At 39.9% G+C, this 19424-nt stretch overlaps 1 protein-coding gene across 1 annotated transcript in view; it reads right to left on the reverse strand.

Moving 5' to 3' along the window:
- Window positions 1-3701: 3701 nt before the first annotated feature.
- The window catches only part of Cct6b (chaperonin containing TCP1 subunit 6B), a 44333-nt gene continuing 28610 nt past the window's right edge, over window positions 3702-19424 (reverse strand). Inside the window, exons 11-14 of the mRNA XM_055619835.1 lie at window positions 7727-7860; window positions 6300-6402; window positions 4347-4419; window positions 3702-3876 (exon numbers count right to left, since the gene is read on the reverse strand). Coding sequence (XP_055475810.1) covers window positions 3810-3876; window positions 4347-4419; window positions 6300-6402; window positions 7727-7860 — 377 coding nt within the window. The 3' untranslated portion in view covers window positions 3702-3809. The remainder of the gene's footprint in view (window positions 3877-4346; window positions 4420-6299; window positions 6403-7726; window positions 7861-19424) is intronic.

The following is a 19424-nucleotide window of genomic DNA, read 5'->3' on the forward strand; positions in this document are numbered from 1 at the left end:
GTAATGCATTTTATAAGAAACATTTAAAAGCTAAATGCAAAATGTTGACTAACCAAAAACTTGGGAGCATGAGGAAGATATAAATGAGGTTATGTAAGTTATATAGACTATTTATGACTGTCCATTCTACCTGAAACAATCTATAAAAATCATTGCAGTCCTAAAAAATGTAAGTCGCTCAATGAGCATATGGTAAAACTCATATACACGAGAGTAAAGATCAGATCCATGAACAGCTAAAACAATTTTAAGGAAAATAAAGAAAAAGTGAAAGTATGAGTACTCAGTCACACTATTAGGTTTTTTTTAAATGAAGTTTTAAGAATTAAATTAAATGTGGTAATAATAGCAATCTGACAGAATCATGGAACAAGAGATTTAAACCAAAACAAACTCAAATAATGAAAACAGCCTCCCCAGCTGTCTAATGGTTAGGATTTGATGCTCTCTCAAATCATGAAAGCTTAATCAAGGTCAATGAGATGGCTCCGTGGCTAAGGACACTGATGGCCTGAGTTTCATCCTCAGAACCCATTTAGCGAGAGGAGAGAACTGACTCCCACAAGCTGTCCTGACTTTCACATGCATGCTATAGCATCTGCCCACACATACTCGCACGCACGAACGTGCACACACACACAAATTTTAAAAAGAAAATATGACCAACCTAATGTAATACAATAAACCTCGGTATACAAAGAGGCATTAGCACACATAAGTGGGCATGAGAACACTTGATTGGCAACAGATCAAATATTTAGAGCCATACCATGTCATATGCAAAAATAAATGTGAAAAAAATGATAAAATATAGGCAATAGAGCCAGGCATGGTGGCGCTCATCTTTAATCTTAGCACACAGGAGGCAGAGGTAGGCGGGTCTCTTGAGTTTGAAGACAGCCTGGTATACAAAATGAGTTCCAGGACATCCAGGCTACAGAAAAAAATCCCTGTCTTGAAGAAAGCAATATATACACATATATATGTAGTATCTTCATTATTTTATTATTTAAGTAGAAAGAAGAAATTTAAGTCAAAGATTATATATATATATGTATATTTATGAGGACATCATATACATACACATATATTTAATATATATTATGTTATATACATACATATATATGATATTCCCACACCACACAATTCATGATGATTGTAAAAATGAAATGGCCTAAATATTTATGCAAAACACATTCAGTTGTACGAGTGATCAAGGCAATTTCCAGATGTGAGATACAACTATTTACCCTTCACACTGGCAAACATTAAGATTAGGATTGTGACACTGTAGAGACAGTAAAATTATGTATTTTGCAGAAAGAATAAGAAACTTGTGAAATTACTTAGCAAATATAAGATAGAGATTAAACTCTAACACTCCATTTCCCGGAAGACATGTACAAAGAACTTCGCCATGTGAAGATTAAAGTCATGTTGAATTAGAAATAACCAAAAAAGTACATTGATGAGTATGTTGTAGTGTAGAAATTTATTAGCGTACTTCAAAATTACTAAAAGAAACTCAAAACCATCTAGTGGAAAATAAAAGCAGTAAAAATATAACTACAGAACAACCTATTATAGATGTAAAGGCTTAGGAAGCATTTTTATATCATCCAGGTATGTGCCTACATACTAAACACTTAAACAGTGTCTGGAACTCAAAGCCCACACCTATGGTAGTAGGAGAGAACATGACAGGGAGAGAAATGGGCATTTCTTCAGCATCCTCTTAAAGCATGATGTGTGCACATATGTGCGCACGGGCGCATGGGCACACGAGTTTGCACATGCATATAGAAAGCACAGGACAACCTCAAATGTCACCTTTAGGAATACTGCCCACCTCCCTCTGAGACGGGCTCTCTTTGGCCTGGAACCAGCAAGCCCTGAGGATCGTCCTCCTCTCTCTGCCTCAGTGGTGCTGGGACAGCAAGCACAGGCCACACCAGGCATGTTTCCTTGGGGGACTGAACTCAGACCTTCATGCTTATGAGGAGAGTGCTTTCCTGAGTGAAAGAAGATCGAAAGCAAACTTGTCAGAATGTTACTATCTGCTAAAGCTGATGAAGGACAGAGAAGTGTCACTCACGCCATTGCTCCTCCTGTGCACCTTTAAATTACTTGGGGGCTGGAAAAGTGACTCGGCATAAAAAAACACTTGTTGCTCAATCAAAACCAGGGTTTGGATCTCAGCACCCATATTAAGCGGCTTATAAACACCTGTAACTCCAACTCCAGGAGAGCCCACAGCCTCTTCTGGCCCCAGAACCCACTTTCACATGCATATACACATGCACACACACACACATATACACTCACACATGGACATGCAAATAAATAAATAAAAATCTTTCAAAACTAAATAAAATATCTCAGCCAGGCATGGCAGCAATTGGAAGACTGAAGCAGGCAAGACTGAGTTCAAGGCTAGTTTGGGCTTCATAGTAAGGCCAGGCCTCAGTGGTTTTTTCCATGATTCTAACATTCTACACAGAAAAGGTCTTGTACAGACAAGCATGGTGGTTCATTCCTGTAATCCCAACATTGGGAGGATGAGCAGGAGGATTGCTGGGAGTTCAGATCCAACCTGGGCTATAGACCCTTTCCTGAAATCTTCACCACCAACAAAAAATGTCTTGATGCACACACTATACAATATGAGAGCTTCTATTATGGGATGAAGCAGAATTTTAAGAACAAGATCATTATCATTATCAACAAGATCATTGTTGATAATGGAAACTTAAAATGTAAATAGTAAACTAAATAGAAGTGTGAATGAACTGTCATGCAAGAATGCTTAGAAGCATTGATTACTGAATTAAAAAGATGTTGACAAATATATTAAGTGGAAATAAAACTAAAAATCTATAGAGCTGTAGATTTTTTTCTACCAAGGCATGAGATAGTCAAAGGAACCTTCTCCTAAAGCTATACACAAGTTCCAAGAATGCACCTCAGATTATTTTATATCTTATCAACTTAGATCTATGCAAAGAACATGAACAAAGAACCTACCAGTGGTAAGCACAACAGATTAACTTTAGAGCTCTGGACAGACACCTATCAAGACTATCTGTCCATAGAAAAGCTACATCTGAACAAAAAGCAACAGCCTCATAGAGCCAGTGACAAGGAGCCCTGCCTTTCCAGAGGGTTGCCTTGCAGTCCAGGCAGGGCTATCAGAGCCAGGCAGACCACAGATCACTGAACAGAGCAGGGCTGAAACACCAGAACTCGGGAGCTGAGGCAGGATTCTAAATTCCAGCCCCAGCTACATAGCTAGACCCTGTCCACATTTTTAAAGGCTAAACAAAACTATAATAAACTACACAGGAAATAAGTTGGGCCAGGGACTGTGCACAAGAACAAGCCAAACCTGTATTACAAGTGATGCCACATTTGTAAGAGAGTGACAGCAGGAAATTACTGGAGGACTTTTGAAAGAAAAGAGAACATTTATCTGACTATATTTATGATCTCTTATAAACTAGAAATTGACTCAAATACTCTAAAACTTGTGCCCAGAAGGTACAGGCATCAGGACACATTTTATTTTGCGAAAACTGGAATAGCATATATTACAGGGTGGGGAGTTAGACTAAGACATTATTACCATTATTATTCCTTTGCTGGGAAAATTTGTGTGTTCTTTATACTTTGATTTAGTGTTTTTGAAACAGTTGAGACCAAAAGACACACACCACCTTTATTCTGTAACAGTTAAGGCCATATAATGATGTTGGATACGACACTTATGAAATCTTGTCTTCTAGATGAATTTGGTTGGAATTCAATCACTCTCAGAGAGAAGACATCCCAGCTCGCATGATTTCATCAACCAGGAGGATGTTGGTGGCAATCACTGTGCTGAGGATGAAAGGATGAGAGTGAGTTGAGCCTCCTAACGCATGCCCATGTCTCCCCAGCCATCTTCAGCAGTGTGAGGCACTTCCCCCTTCGGTATGCTGGAGTGAGAGTTGAAGAAACAGGTATCATGAAGAAAGCTCCCCTCCTCGCACAGTAATTTCAACTGCTTTGCTGACTCGGTGGAAGTCTAACTTACACCCCAGCAAAGCTGTGCTTAACTTTCACATGCTGTTGCTCCCCCTGCTTCACAGACTGTGCTGGTGCACTCTCCCCTTCCAACTCAGACAGTGAAGGTAAGGTTAGCTTTCCTTGTGACTTCCACTGCTGCCAACACACTGCGAAGGGGGCTACGAGAGGACAGAAGCTAGTCTCAGTAGCCAGGAAACACAATGTTTTCAAAGTGAAAATAACAGGAAATAGTCAATTCTCGATTCTATCCCTAAAGTTCTTTCTCTTCATTGCCAATTTACCAAGAGTGAAGAATATGTTTTTTCACACAATAATTATCCCAAACTCCTGCTTCTGCTGCTATCATCGACTCCCCTGCAAAGTAAAAAGAAACCATTTAATACAGCAATCTTGACAAACCTGACATTGTTGATTGGTGAATTCTAACAATGTTTAATCTCTTACAGAACTACTTTTGTCAAAGTCACCAGTGACCTGTGTGGATGACTGCCAGCCTGATCACCAGCACCCAAAAGCTCATTACCCGCTTCTGGCTGATTCCTTCTGGGCTTTCAAGCACCACAGTCCACTTTCTTTTCCACTATTGGCTCCTTTTCTTCTGTGATCTTACTGCTGGAATACTCATTTGGTCCAAGACTCTTCTAGTCTCTCCCTATACACGTCTTAGTCAGGGTTATTGTTGTTGCTGCGATAAAGCACCATTACCAAAGCCACTTGTGGAGAAAAGCTTTTTTTCTGCTTCCGTTTCCACATTATTCATCATCAAACGAAGTCAAGATAAGAACTCAGACAGGAGGCAGGAGCTGATGCACAGGCCATGGAGGGGTGCTGTTTACTGGCTTACACATCATGGCCTTCAGCCTGCTTTCTCATAGAACCCAGGACCACCAACCCAGGGATGGCACCACCCACAATGGGCTGCTCCCTCCCCCATCAAGCAGTAATTAAGAAAATGTCCTCCAGGCTTACCTACAGCCTGATCTTATGGAGGCATTTTTCTCAAGTGAGGCTCCTCCCATCAGATGACTTTTAGCTTGTATCAATTTAATGTAAAACTATCCAGCACAAATATTTCCCAGGTGGTCTCATCCATTTTCCTGGGTTTAAACTATCTACACTCTAATAACTCCCTTCCTTATAACACATATTTTTTCTTTTTCTTCATATTTTTTTTCTTAAGCTCAATATATCAAACTTTCTCCAAAAAGCACTCCATAATAAGTACTTCAAACCTGACTTTGCTAAAATTGAACAGTCCCTCAACCCACAGCCAGCTCTATCTAGTGTTCTCCAATGGTTAGTATAATTCTGCTAGTTCTTCAGCTAACTCCTCTGTGCAGGCTGGAGAGTGTCCAGAGTGATTCTTTTAAACATAGACTGTGTCACATCTCTGTTCAAAAGTGCTCCCTATTTTACTGCAAGGAAATTTAATTTAAAAAGCCAAAGTCCTCAGAGTAGCCTGCATGCTACTATATAATCTAACCTATCACCTCTGTCCCCTCCTTCCTTCTCCACTGACTGCTCTCTCTCCCAAGAAACCACTTAATACTGTCCCTCTCATGGCTATCTTCTCAGTTCCTTGAACTTTTTAGTAGATATTTCCTAGTTTATACTATACAAATGTTTTGATTTTCATCCCTTCCCTACCATCCCTACATAGCATTCATGATCATCCTTACAGATGCTAAAAATTTACTTAAGATTATTGTTTACTACCTGTTTTCACTATAAGAGAAGCTCACAATTTTAACCTATTTTGCCCAGTGTGAATCCAAATAATAAGCGCTCAGTAAATCTATATTTTTAAATCCTGGGGAAGGTAGGGAGGACTTGGAGATACAGATAGGTCAGTCATGGATTGTTGTACAAACACAAGGACCGAGTCTGAGTTTGGTCCCCAGAACCCACATTTAAAAATTCTTTTTGTTTTAGGGCTGGTGAGATGTTTCACCATTTAAGAGCACTTGCTACTCTTGCAGAAGAGCAGGGTTGAGGCCCAGCTCCAGGGAATCTGATGTTCTCTTCTGACCTCCACAGGCACTGCGAGTACACTATGCAGGCATACAGGCAGGCAAAGCACCCAGACACATTAAATACTGTTTGGAGTAAGCTAGATGTACTCAGGACTAGTATAATAAAATGTCCCAACGTACTACTCCCTGTTACAAGATTTGGGTCCTTGAATAACAACCTCCTGAGTAAACAGCTAATTTTTTTTTTTTCCAATATCTTACCTGTATTCAGGTCTATGCCCACAAGTTCTTTTGATCTGGCATGTTCTGTCTGAATTTTTATCAATGTTTCCTGCGGGTCATAACCAGAATTCTGAGCAAGAACCTTTATGAAAAAAAAAATGTGTGAAATACCTTCACAAATGTATTTGAAAAATCAAGTAAAACAACAACAAAAAACAAACAAACAAACAAACAAAAAAAAAAACCGCACTAGTCTTACGAAACACAACCACAATATAACGGCTGGCTCCTTTAAATAATCTCATTCCTAACCTAAATCAAATCATTGCTTTATCTACTAACACTCTTTATCCTTGAACCATTCCCCTTGCGAACAGCACACTAAGTTCTAAGGACATTAGACGCCCCTACACACACATATTTTTAAAGCAAGGCCTCATGCAGTCCAGGTTGGCCTCAGATCCCTTTTCTCCTTATATAGCAGAAAACGCCTTGAGCTCCTGATCCTCCTGCTTCCACCTCCCAAAGGGCCCATGACACTACACCCAGCTTATTTTTTTTTTTTCCGTATAAAAGATTTTAAACTATTCTTATTTTCTCTGGCTTCTTGGGCCACGTGCCCTCCTGTTTTTTCCAACACTTGGCAAAAACAAAAAAAACAAACAAAAAAGAGCATCCACAGCACTGTGTCCCTTAGCTTCAGAAGGACAGCTATAACCTGTAGCAATCTGCATGGAGATGCCTATACTCTATGTCAGCCTAATTTCTAACAGCTGATAAAAAAAAAAAAGCCACTGTATACCAGGGTTACCAATTCATGTCAACAACATCACTACCTAATGACTTTGTTGCTTGGAGAAAAGAGAAAAATAGATATCTGATTTAAAAACAACCCACAATTTATGAATAATTGTGATAGAAATTAAGTCTTTGCTAGCATTGTTAATAATGCTATACAACAGCATATGTGAAACAGCTTTCTACATTTTTACATGGCTGACAACTAACGAAGGCAAAGAGGAAGGAAGGGCAGTTCTTTGTCCTCTCACTGCTTCACCCCATGTCTAGGAATTACAACAAATTCAAGCTAGTGGTATTTGGGGACCTTGAGCATTTTGAAGTCCTTCACTTCTCACAATTAATGTCTTGGATGCCATCAACAACACAAGAATCCAGGCTTTAAAAAAGTCACAGAACTTAAGTACCAAACTGCTCTTTAGGATGGTTAATACTGAACTTTCTGAAGAAGCTTTCAGACAAGGGAAAACTTGACTGTTTCCTGGAGCTCCCAAAGTACCGAAGCTGTAGTCCCCACAGCTTCTCTGCTGGGTCTGTAAACACTGAACACAACAGGAAATGCAAACAAGCACATTTCTAAGTCTGTAATCTGTTGGGTGAGATGGACAATTTGTAACCAAGGATCTTTGGGTGTCCCCGGTTGTTATGTGGCCAGGAGAGAGTCGTACCTTCGGGATAATAAGTAAGGCATCAGCAAAGGCTTGGATCCCAAGGCGAGCTCTTCCCTGCACACAGTGCTTGTAGTCAACAAGAGCTTCTGTTAATGCAACCTCAACTGCTCCAGCCCCTGGAACCACACATCCTACAGAGGGAAAGAATGAACAGATGTCAAGCAAGGAAAGGGGGCCAGAAAAGCAACTAGCTACAAAGGGGAGCATGTTTGACTATTTCAACTACCTTTGAAATGTTTTGAATATATTCAGAAGTCAAATAAATTCCACAGCTCAGCAATTATTAGGTTTCCCTATAAAGAATTCAGAAACTAAATAAGTAAACAGTACAAATACTGGCCACAAACAGTTTGTTTCATTGTTTATTCTCTGAGAAATGAAATACAAGTGGCATTTCTGGGGCCAGAGAGATGGCTTCCAGCACCCACATCAGCCAGCTCACAACCACTTATAACTCAAATCCAGGGGATCTGATACCCTCTGTCCTCTGCAGGCACCTGCATTAAAGTGGTACTCATAAACTCAGGCAGGCACACACACACACACACACAAATAAAAAATAAACCTTTGTTAGGTAGACATTTATTTATGTCTTATAGTTATATGACTACATTGAAATGTTGTTTCAGTGTACCTGGATACAGTGTCTGATCTAAAAAAAAATTGAAAAGCCCTTAGTATTTTTAACCTTTGAAAGACAGTAACTGCTAATCCAAACTACTTTATCTGTCAAACTCCCTCTCATAATTGAAAGGTAAAGAAAAACTTAGTGACCAGGAATTCATGCTCACTAAGCAAGCTCTATTAAAGACATTCAAAGGAATCCTGAGGGCTGAAAAGAAACACACACTATGGGACTACAGGAAAGAATAAGTGATGCTAGAACAGAAGTTGAAGAAATGAAGGTAGGCCTCATCAACACCATAGAACCAACAATGACAGGAACCAATGCACACTCTTCAAAAATAGCTCTGAATATCAATGTCTTAATTTTCCATTTAGAAGACAAACTAAAAGGCTGGACTTACAACAAAACTCTCATATTTGACAAAATAAACTCCAAACCAAAATTAGTCAAAAGAAATAAAGTCACTTCATGCTATTTAAAGGGACACTCTAATAAGACAATACTACTGTTAAGAACATATATACACTGGACACAAGTACACCTAACACTGGCTGAGGGCAAGACACAGATAAATCCAACATGAGAACACCTAGTGACATCAGAATACCCTACTCTCATCAATAGACAGGTCATCCCAACAAAACATAAAGAGAGAAACATCTGAATTCAATACCTTAGAGCAAATGGACCTAGCAGATACCTACATACAACATTCCACACAAATGCTGCAGAATACACGTTTTTCTCAGTAGCCCATAGAACTTTCTGTAAAGAGCATATAATAGGACAAGAAGCAGGTTTCAACAAATACAGGAAAATTGAGACAACTTCTATTCCATCTGAGCACAATGAAATGACGCTAAAAACCAACAGTAAGAAAAACCACTAACTCATAGAGACTAAACAACTGGGTTACTGAAGAAATCAGAAAGAAAATAAATTTTAGAGCTAAATGAAAATGAAGACATAACATACCAAAACCATGCGATTTCATGAAAGCAGCACCAATTTAAAAGGGGGTGGGGTGGGATATTACCACAAATGCCAATAGAATTCAGAAAGTCCTAAGGACAAACCTTGAAAATGTATAGTCCAGCTGGGTGCAGTGGCACACTCCTGTAATCCCAGCACTCACGGAGGCAGAAGCAGTCTGATCTCTGTGAGTTCAAGGCCAGCCTGGTCTGCAAAGCAAGCCCAGGACAGCCAAGGCTACACAAAGAAATCCTGTTTAAAAAAAAAAATTTAAAAAAAGCAAATAAACAAAAAAATAAAGAAAGAAAGATGTATAATCTACTAACTTAGAACAGTTAAAAGAAATGGATGACTTTCTAAAAACAAGTGATGTACCAAAATTGAATTGAGATAAGCAATTTGAATGGATCTATAACAAGCAATGAGACCAATATATAAATAAAGTTACTCCCAGTCAAAAAAGCCCACGCTCAGATGGATTCACTGCATTCTACCAGCCTTTAAAGAACTAACACCAACCCTTCCCATGCACTGGAAAATGAGAGAATGCTCCTAAACTCACGGTACTGTGAAGCCAGTAGTATCTTGATACCAAAACCAGATAACGACACAAACACAAAAGAAAATTATAGGCTAAACTATCTTATAAACATAGAAGTAAAAACTCTCAATAAAATAATTGCAAACAGAATTGAATGCATCAAAAAGAATACCGGTCATTATTAAGTTCATTCCAGAGATGCAGGGATGGTTTAGTGCATGTAAACCAATGAAGGTAATACAGCATATAAGTAGACTCAAGAACAGAAATAACAGGATCATGTTAAGAGATGCGGAAAAGGCCTTTAACAAAATCTTACACTTTGACAAAATCTGTTCAAACACTGAATCTGACAAATTTCAAAATCTGACAAAACAGTGAAGAGACTAGGAATAGAAGAAACATGTCTCAGTGCAATAAAGGCATATACAATAAACTTAGAGCCAACATCATGCAAAACAGAGGAAAACTCAAAACATTTCCCCTAAGATCAGGAAGAAGACAAAGGTGCTCACTCTCTCCATTCCTATTCAACACAGAATTTGAAGATTTATCTAGAGCTTTGAGAAGACAAAAGAAGGAAATAAAAGGGATACAAATAGGAAAAGAAGTCAAAATAGTCTCACTTGCAAGCTGGGGGTGGTAGCACATGCCTTTAATCCTAGCAATGAGAAGGCAAAGGCAGGGAGTTCTCTGTGAGGTTGAAACATCCTGTTCTACATAGTGAGTTCTAGGACAGCCAGGGCTACATAGAGAACTCTATCTTGAAAAACAAACAAACAAACAAACAAACAAACAAAACCCAAGCAACCAACAACAACAAAAGAATGGCTCAAAATATCCTTATTTGCAAATGCCATGATACCATACACAGAGACCTTAAAGACTCCACCATAAAATTCTTATATCTGATAAACACTTTCAGTAAGATGAGATGATACAAAACATCAACTATCCTCTCTCTACACCAAAACTGAGGATCAAGAAAACAATATCATTCAAGTTAGTTTCAAAAAAATAAAATGAAATACCTTGGAATAAACCAAGGAAATGAAAAGTCTCTATAATGTAAGTTTTAAAACATCATTGAGGAAAACACTGGAAGATACTCCCCATGCTCATGTTTGGAAGAATCCTGTGAAAATGGCTGTCCTACAAAAAGTAATCTACATACTCAATCAAAATCTCAGTACCATTCTTCATGGAAATAAAAACAAAATCTTTATATATACATATATTTTTATTATTATTATCATTTATTACAGTTTATTCAATTTGTATCCTGGCTGTGGCCCCCTCCCTCATTTCCTCCCTAAAAACAAAATCTTAAAAGTCATGTGAAAACATAAAATACTCCAGACAAGCACTGGAGAAATAGTTCAGTGATTAAGAGCACTGCTGTTCTTCCAGGATACCTGGTTTTGATCCCTAGCACCCATATGACAGCCATAACCATCTGTAACTCCAGTCCCAGGGTATCTGGTGCCCTCTTCTGGCATCTTCAGGCATTGCATACATGTGATACGCAGACACACAGACATACAGGCAAAACACTCATACATATAAAACATTTTTTAAAGACCCCAGACATCCAAAGTAATCCTTTGCAATAAGGACAATGCTAAGGGTATCATAGAAATCACATGATAAATTCAAGAGATGCAGAGAAAGCTTTTGACAAAATCCAGCATCCCTTCATGATACAAATACTGAAGAAACTAGGAATTAAAAGAACATATCACAGCATAATATAAAATAAGCTATATAACTAACCTTTAACCAACATTATACTAAATGGGGGAAAGTCAAGGCATTTCCATTAAAATCAGGAACAGGACAAGAATGTCCACTTTCTCCACTTTTATTCTTATCCAGAACAGTAAAACAAGAGAAGAAAATAAAGAGATATAAATAAGGAAGAAGTCAAAGTATCCTTATTTGTAGATGATTGCATACACGGGGCCCTAAAGATACCACAAGAAAGCCCTGTAGTAAACAGGTAAACACATTAGCAAAGAGCCAGGACACAAAATCAGACAAAATCAGTTCCAGTGAGGCTTCTCAGTGGAAAGCCTATGTCCACTGTGTCCCCAGAGCTAGGAACCATCACCTGTGACATGCTGAAAACCCCTGTGGCTCTAGCCACAGTTCCAAGCATTGCTGAGGAGTGTGGACAGGTTGAGAGAAGTTGCTAGGGCAAGAGAGTGTGCAGTGTGTTGGTCCATGACAGGTTGATATCATTGGTGGCGAGCAGAGCAGGTTGATACCATTTTGCTAATGTTAGATGCCGCCTTCCAGCTGGAGCTCCCTAGATACTTTGGGAGCTCCAGATGATTGCAGTCGGTACAGCCTTTAGCCTTTAATCCTGGTCTGCCCCCAACCCCTCAACTGCCACTCATACCTAACCAGGAAGGGATTGATGGCCTTTTCAAGATTATACAGAATAAACTGTCTGCAATGGGTGGGAACCAAACCCACAGGCCCATCAGGTACTCCTGACCTGGGCAAGGGATCAGCATCACTTCCAGTACTGCCTATATGATCTTGACCACTATAAGTTGGCCATAGACTTGGCTATGGTGGTTGGAGGCCATGAGTGACACAGAGGCACTTGAGGTACCTCACAGGTCGAGGGGGCACTGAGAAGATCCTCAGTATCACCCAGAAATCTGGGGGTATCTGAGCATAACTCAGATCCCATGAGATCTTCCCACAGAACTTGATCCAAAATGGCAGAGCCAAGCCAGTCTGTAAGGACACTGAGCACTGTGTGGGGACTTGTCAGGGACTCGGGCTTTTGGGGGGTACCCTAGGGATATGAGGGATGTGAGTCTTACTTTTTAGTTAAACATAATGAAATTTTTTTCTGTGATCCTGGTTGCATCCCAGGCCCTCACATATGCTAGGCAAGTACAATAACCAAGTTATGCCCCTGTTCACGCCCCATCTAGCCCTCCACTGCTGAGCTAAGTCCCAGCCTCACAGCTCTGCTCTCCTCTCCTCTGCTAACTTCTCTCTCTTCTCTCTTTTTTTTTCTCTTCTCCTTTCCTTCCTTTGCTTTTTAACACAGGGTTTCTCTGTGTAGCCCTAGCAATCCTGGAACTTGCTTGTAGACCACTCACAGAGATCCACCTACCTCGACCTCCCAAGTGCTGGAATTCAAAGCATGTGCCACCACCACCCCGAGACTTTAATTTTTCAAATGCCAAAGAAATGTGAAAAGTTCAGGTCATCCATGATGTCTGCATGTGAGTATCTGCTATACTTCCATGATCTCCATGGATCATGGTTTCATATGAATATTTCTAGCGCTCCACCCCCCAAAACAAAACAAACAAAAACCCTAAAATTCTTATGAAGCACAAAAGATGCAGGATAGCTGAAGCAATCCTGAGCAAAAAAAAAAAAAAAAACAATGCTAGAGGTATCAACATACCTGACTTAAAATTATATTAAAGAACTATAGTAACAAAGCCAGCATGGTGTTGGCACAAAACAGAAACATAGATCAATGGAACAGAAGGCCAAGACATAAACTCACATAGCTACAGCCACTGGGTTTTTGGCAAAGGAGCCAAAAACTATGCTTTGGGGGAAAGACAGCTTCTTCAAGAAATACCTTGGGGAAAACTGAATATTGACATGTAGAAAAATAAAACTAGATCCCCTCTCTCATCTGTTCAAAAATCAATTCCAAATGGATCAAACACCTTAATGTAGGCCTGGAAATCGGAAAGTATATGAGGGTAAACACTTTAAGATAAAGGTACAGGCAAGCTGGGCAATGGTGGTGCACACCTTTAATCCCAGCACTTGGGAGGCAAAGACAGGTGGATCTCTGTGAGTTCGAGGCCAGCCTGGTCTACAGAGCAAGTTCCAAGATAGCCAGAACTACACAGAGGAACCCCTTTCTCAAAAAAAAGAAAGGAAGGAAGGAAGGAAGGAAGGAAGGAAGGAAGGAAGGAAGGAGGGAAGAAAGAAGGAAGGAAAGAAAGAAAGAAGGAAAGAAAGAAAGAAAACAAATACCAAATGCTAGTGAGGACATCAATAAAAGTGAACCGTATGCACTGCTGTAAGCTAGTCATAGAGGTCCTCAAATGCTAAAAGTTGCTGCTCCACCATGTGAGCCAACTAGTCCACTCCCAGGTGTGCCTGAAGGACTCCAAGTCAGAATGCCACAGACATGCTCAAGGTTTGTTGAAGCACTGTTCACAACAGCTAAGTCGGGAAGTAACCAAGATACCGAATCAGATGAGAATAGAGAAAATGTGGCATATGCACACACGTCAAAAGTTTCAGCCATAAAGAAGGAGGGAGCATCATCTGAAGGAAACGGATGCAACTGTAGACATTCATATTTTCAGGCTCAGATACATACTGCACTTTTTTTTCTAATTTGTAGATCTCAGATTTATTAGGTACACACTGTATACACTGTATGTATACACTGTCAGAGACAGTGCAGCACAAGAGAAAACCCTGAACTATACCCAACAGTCTAAAGAATTCTCTTTCAGAGACTTCCACTCAGGTAAAGATGAATCCTTGACTTCCCCCACAGGAAAAAAATCAGAATGAAAGCATTTGAAGCAGAGTTGGAATTTATTAAGGAGAAAGTTTAGGGCTAGCAACATAACTTAGTAGGTAAGAGTGTGTGATAGCTAATCATCATTGTCAACTTGACATATCTGGGAAGGAGGAAGCTCCAGAGAAGACTTACCTCCATCACACTAGCCTGAGGAGGTGCAGCCTTTGTATTGCTAATTGCTGTAGGAGGGGCTAGACCACTGTGGGCAACACCTCAGCTAGGAAAGTGGGTCTGGTCTGTATAAGAAAGGCAGCTGAACATGAGCCTGGGAGAGGCCAATAAGGAACATGGTTCCTCCATGGTTTCTCTGTCAAATTCCTGGCTTGAGTTCCTGCACTGGCCTTCCTCAATGGATGGTAACTTATAATATGAAATAAACCCTTTCCTCCCCAAGTTCTGTTTGGTCATTGTGTTTATCACAGAAACAAAAAAGCATACTATAATAGGGTGCCTGTTGCGACAGCTAATAACCTGAGTTTAAGTCTCAGAACCCACATGGCAGGAAGAGAGAACCAACTCCTGAAGTTGCCCTCCCATCACCATGTATGCATGTCATAGCACACATGTGTCCATGCATATAACACACGCATAATAAATAATTAAATGTAAAAAAGTTAATGAGGAAAGTTAACACAGATTTAAGTAAGCATGAGGTTAATAGAAAGACGTGCTTAGGGAAGAACAGGCAGGGCTTCTTAAAAGAGAGACCTGCTTAAGTGTCTCTGCAGTAGTTATATACTATTTGGCGGCTCTAAAATTACAGCTTTTAATGCTTGTTTTCAACATTTTTTCCTTCATTTTCTTTATTACACTTATTTACTTGTTTGTGGATGGGTGCACGCATGCCGCGGTGTTCACTGGAGGTCAGAAGACAATTCTAGAGCCAGCTTTCTCCTTCCACCGTGAGGATACCAGGATTGAACTCAGTGTCAGGCTTGGCAGCCAATAGCTATATTTATTGAGCAATCTTGCCAGCCCTGTGCCTCTTTATGAGATTATAAGTGAGACTATAGGGTAGGTCCAGAGGTGCCCTGAATGGGATTATAATCTAATAAAGATAAAACCATGAGCCACAAGGGCTGCACAAGGGGGTTAAGAAATGTCTTTGATTCTAAGTGGATATTCTTGGGAGAGTCCTAGAAAATTGCAGGTTTACAGAGGGGAATGGAAAAAAGGTCACCTACAGTTAGGCCTCAGGCATGGTTCATTGCTATTTGAACATTCTTATTTGAATCACCACTAAATTAAAGGCTATCTCTATGTAGGTAACCTTCACAATGAATGTTGTTAACAGTGCTGGAACTCTCAGCGGTGAGAAGCTTTAAGCACGCCCCAGGGAAGGGGGCTCCTTTTCCTTCCCATGTCCCCATAATTTTGCCTGACTTTCATCCTGCCTCACATATGACATAAAAGTATAAGTGACACTGGGTAGGGGAACAAAGGGGATTAATGGGAAGGGAGAGGCAGGAAGGGGTGTGTTGAGGGAAGCATGTTCAGTACACATTACGTAGTTGTATGAAATGTCCTTATGTAACCTAATACCATGCACAATGAATATACACAATAAATTCTTTAATTAAAAAAGTATTTGCTAGAGCCAAGGTAAGACGGAACAATTCTGTACCGCTGTTCCTCTTTCAGCACAGCAGCTCAACAGTGACATCCATGATGTGTTCACACCTTTGTTTAACTGAAACAATGCATATAGCCAAGACACCCTGAAAGTGCCTGATTTGTCTGATCTCAGCGCGTGGATGTCTTTGGGGGGAACAATGGCTTGTAGACAGTGAATCATGTTTTTATTATTCTTTGGAGAGTGATTACACTGTTAACACACCTGAAAATGAGTCTATATGGTTTATTCAAAAAGGAATTAAAACCCTGCAAAACTGTGTGTGTGTGTGTGTGTGTTTTATTTAAAATCAATCTGAAAGTGTGACTCTTAGGACCTTTCCCAGGATTCAGTGAATGAAAATCTATTAAAACGAAGGGATTAGGGCACATAATATGGCCAGGGGTTTTGGTATGGAGTTCTTAGGACCCAGTCAAATATTTGTTTTCTATATTGGAGCAGAATCTAAACTGCTACCTGGGAGAAAGTTTAGGTGTCTTTTTATTCTAAGCCAAGACCTTTGTGTTAAAATACATTAATTGCCATACTAGATAAGGGTTTTGCATCTGCATGTAGAGTTCTGGGTAGCTGTGTTGTGGTACAAACCTAGGGCCTTGTTCATGACAGACACAGACTCCACTACTCAACTATATAGCCCAGTCCTGCTTGTAGACTGGCATAATGCTTTGGACTTTTCGAAAATCAATAAAATTGCTTTGGAATTACTTATAATTATAGCAAAACAATATAAAATCAATTGCTCCTCAGCTCAGCATTTTTTTTTTTGGCATTTTTTATTACCATCTCCCTTCTCTGATTCACTTCATAGCAGAAGTGCTGAAGGAGTTATTCATCTACAAGCCAAGTATTCCCTTACATCTCATCACATTTTTTAAAATCTCCTTCCTAAGAAGCAATACACTCAAAATAATATTTGTATATGAGAGGTAAAAAGACTAAATATGCAAATAAACAGATGCACCCATCCATCTCCCACCCCATCCACTTTAGGGAGGACATTACAAAGCTCTGAGGACTCCATGAGGCCATTCCTCATGAAAGCACAACAAAGTTGTGAGATGCTGTTGAAGAGAATTTACATCACTACTTCCATTAGCACAGAACAAAGTCCTTAAAGCAGTGACCTGTGCATCCCTCCTGAGAAACTAGAGGGAGGAGCAAACAACAGCCAGTGTAAGTGGGGGAATAGAAGTAGAAGAGATCAGAGTGGAAATGGAAAAATAAAAAATGACAAACAGGGCTCACACCTGTAATCTCACACTAAGGAAGCTCAGATGGGGGATTGTTATGACTTCAAGGCCAGCCTGGGACACAAATTGAATTCCAGGCCAGTTTAGAGTGAGCCCTAGTCACAAGAAAAAAAAAAAAGTGTCAGACATGCCTTTAATCCCAGTCCTCAGGAGGCAAAGGCAAGAGTTATTTATGTGAGTTTGAGGCCAGCCTAGTCTACAGAGCTAGTTCAAAAATTGCCAGACAAACCTTATCTTGAAAATCCAAGAAAAGGGCTAGAGAGATGGCTCAGAGGTTAAGGGCACCGGCTGTTCTTCCAAAGGTCCTGAGTTCAATTCCCAGCAACCACATGGGGTCTTATAACCATCTATAGTGAGATCTGCTGTCCTCTTCTGGAGTGCAGGTGTACATGCAGGCAGAATACTGGATAAATAATCAATCAATCAAAAAATCGAAAGAAAGAAAAGGAAAACCAAGACAAAAAGAAGAAGAAAAAATAAAGGAAGGAAAAACAAGAGGAGGAAGAGGAAAAGTGCATTCTTATGAAAGGGTTAGACTAACTTTGTAACCTATATGTCTTCTAAAGCCTATAGTTTTGAGTTTTAGGTTCAGGTTAAGCTAAAGCCTCTTAGTACCTTTCTAGAGAATGGAAAAATGTGACCCTATCTATGAGGACAGATAGAAAAAAAGGCAAGCAAACAATGACCTTCACTCAGCAAAAAGAAAAACTCCTGTCTTTGAGATAGCATTTCTTAGCAACAAACCTAGACTACTTCTGAGTAGCTTTTGACCTCCAGCCAAAAGTCCGTAGCCCCTAATCTTCAAGGATGAGCTAACCACCCCCCACCTTCAATTGCAGCTGCATCCACACTTGGCAGTACTGGCCAAGCTTGAGCACCTAAGACTAACCAATTATCTTACTTTATAGCTTCCTCATCCAATCCTAAATTGCCAAAACTGCAACTTCAAATCTCCCGCAATTTTTCTTTTAAAAATCTAAAGGCCTTTGTCTCCGGATGCCACTCTTTGCTGACCAGCAGGGGTGACCCCATTGCGCAATGGTTAATAAACCTCTTGCTTTTGCAACGAGTCTTGGCCTGGGGGAGTTTCTGGGAAGGGCATGATCTTAAACTCCTGAGCTGTGAGACCCCAGGTCTTACACTTACAGATAGAGAAGAAAAAATAAGGAATGTTATAAACAACTTTATGCCAATAAAGTTGACAACTTAGATCAGTGTTCATAAACTTTATGCAAAAGGTCAGGTAAGGGTCAGCAGGATGACTCATCAGGTAAAAGCAAATACCGTGCAAGACTGAATTTAATCCCCATAACCCATAGTGGAAGGAGAAAAGCACCTCCTGAAAGTTGTCCTGTGACCTCCATACAGGCACAAGACATGAACACATCCTCACTCACACACACTAATACGATTCTTAATTATCTAGGGGTAGAGAGCTTGCTTGATTCAATCTCTAGTACTGAGAAAAAAAAGTAAGCCAGCTAACAGTTTAGGTTCTGCGGGTTCTAGCATTCCCTTTACAAATCTCATCCACTCCTATAGCACAAAACAGCTACAGTCAATACACGCAGAGGGGATATGACCAAGTTATAATAAAACCTACATGTTTACGAAAATTTAGTAAATTTTCTAAAAACATGCAGCAAATCGTATTTCACTCACAGGCAATAGTTTGGTGCTCTCAACTTAGGAATTTGTTTTTATTATCACAAAACCACAAAGGCTAATGGGACAGAAGATCCTGTAATAAGCCCACACTGCTGTGGCCACAGACTTTTTAACAGAGATGTTCAAACAGTATAGTTGGGGAAAGGACAGCCTCTTTAACAAATTGCACTGGGAAAACTAAATATCCGTATGTAGAAGAATGACCAAAGACATTAGTATTAAGACTAACTTTGAAACTACTAGGGAAAAACTCTTCAAGATACAGGCATACATCAAGCATGGTGTCATGCATCTTTAATCCCAAAACTCAGGAGGCAGAAGTGGATCTCTGTGAGTTCAAGACTGGCCTGGCTATGCAGAGAGACTCAAGATAGATAGATAGATAGATAGATAGATAGATAGATAGATAGATAGA

The sequence above is a fragment of the Psammomys obesus genome, unplaced genomic scaffold (genome assembly GCF_907164565.1).
Source record: "Psammomys obesus unplaced genomic scaffold, mPsaObe1.curated_primary_1811, whole genome shotgun sequence".
In the NCBI taxonomy this organism is placed as follows: domain Eukaryota; kingdom Metazoa; phylum Chordata; class Mammalia; order Rodentia; family Muridae; genus Psammomys; species Psammomys obesus.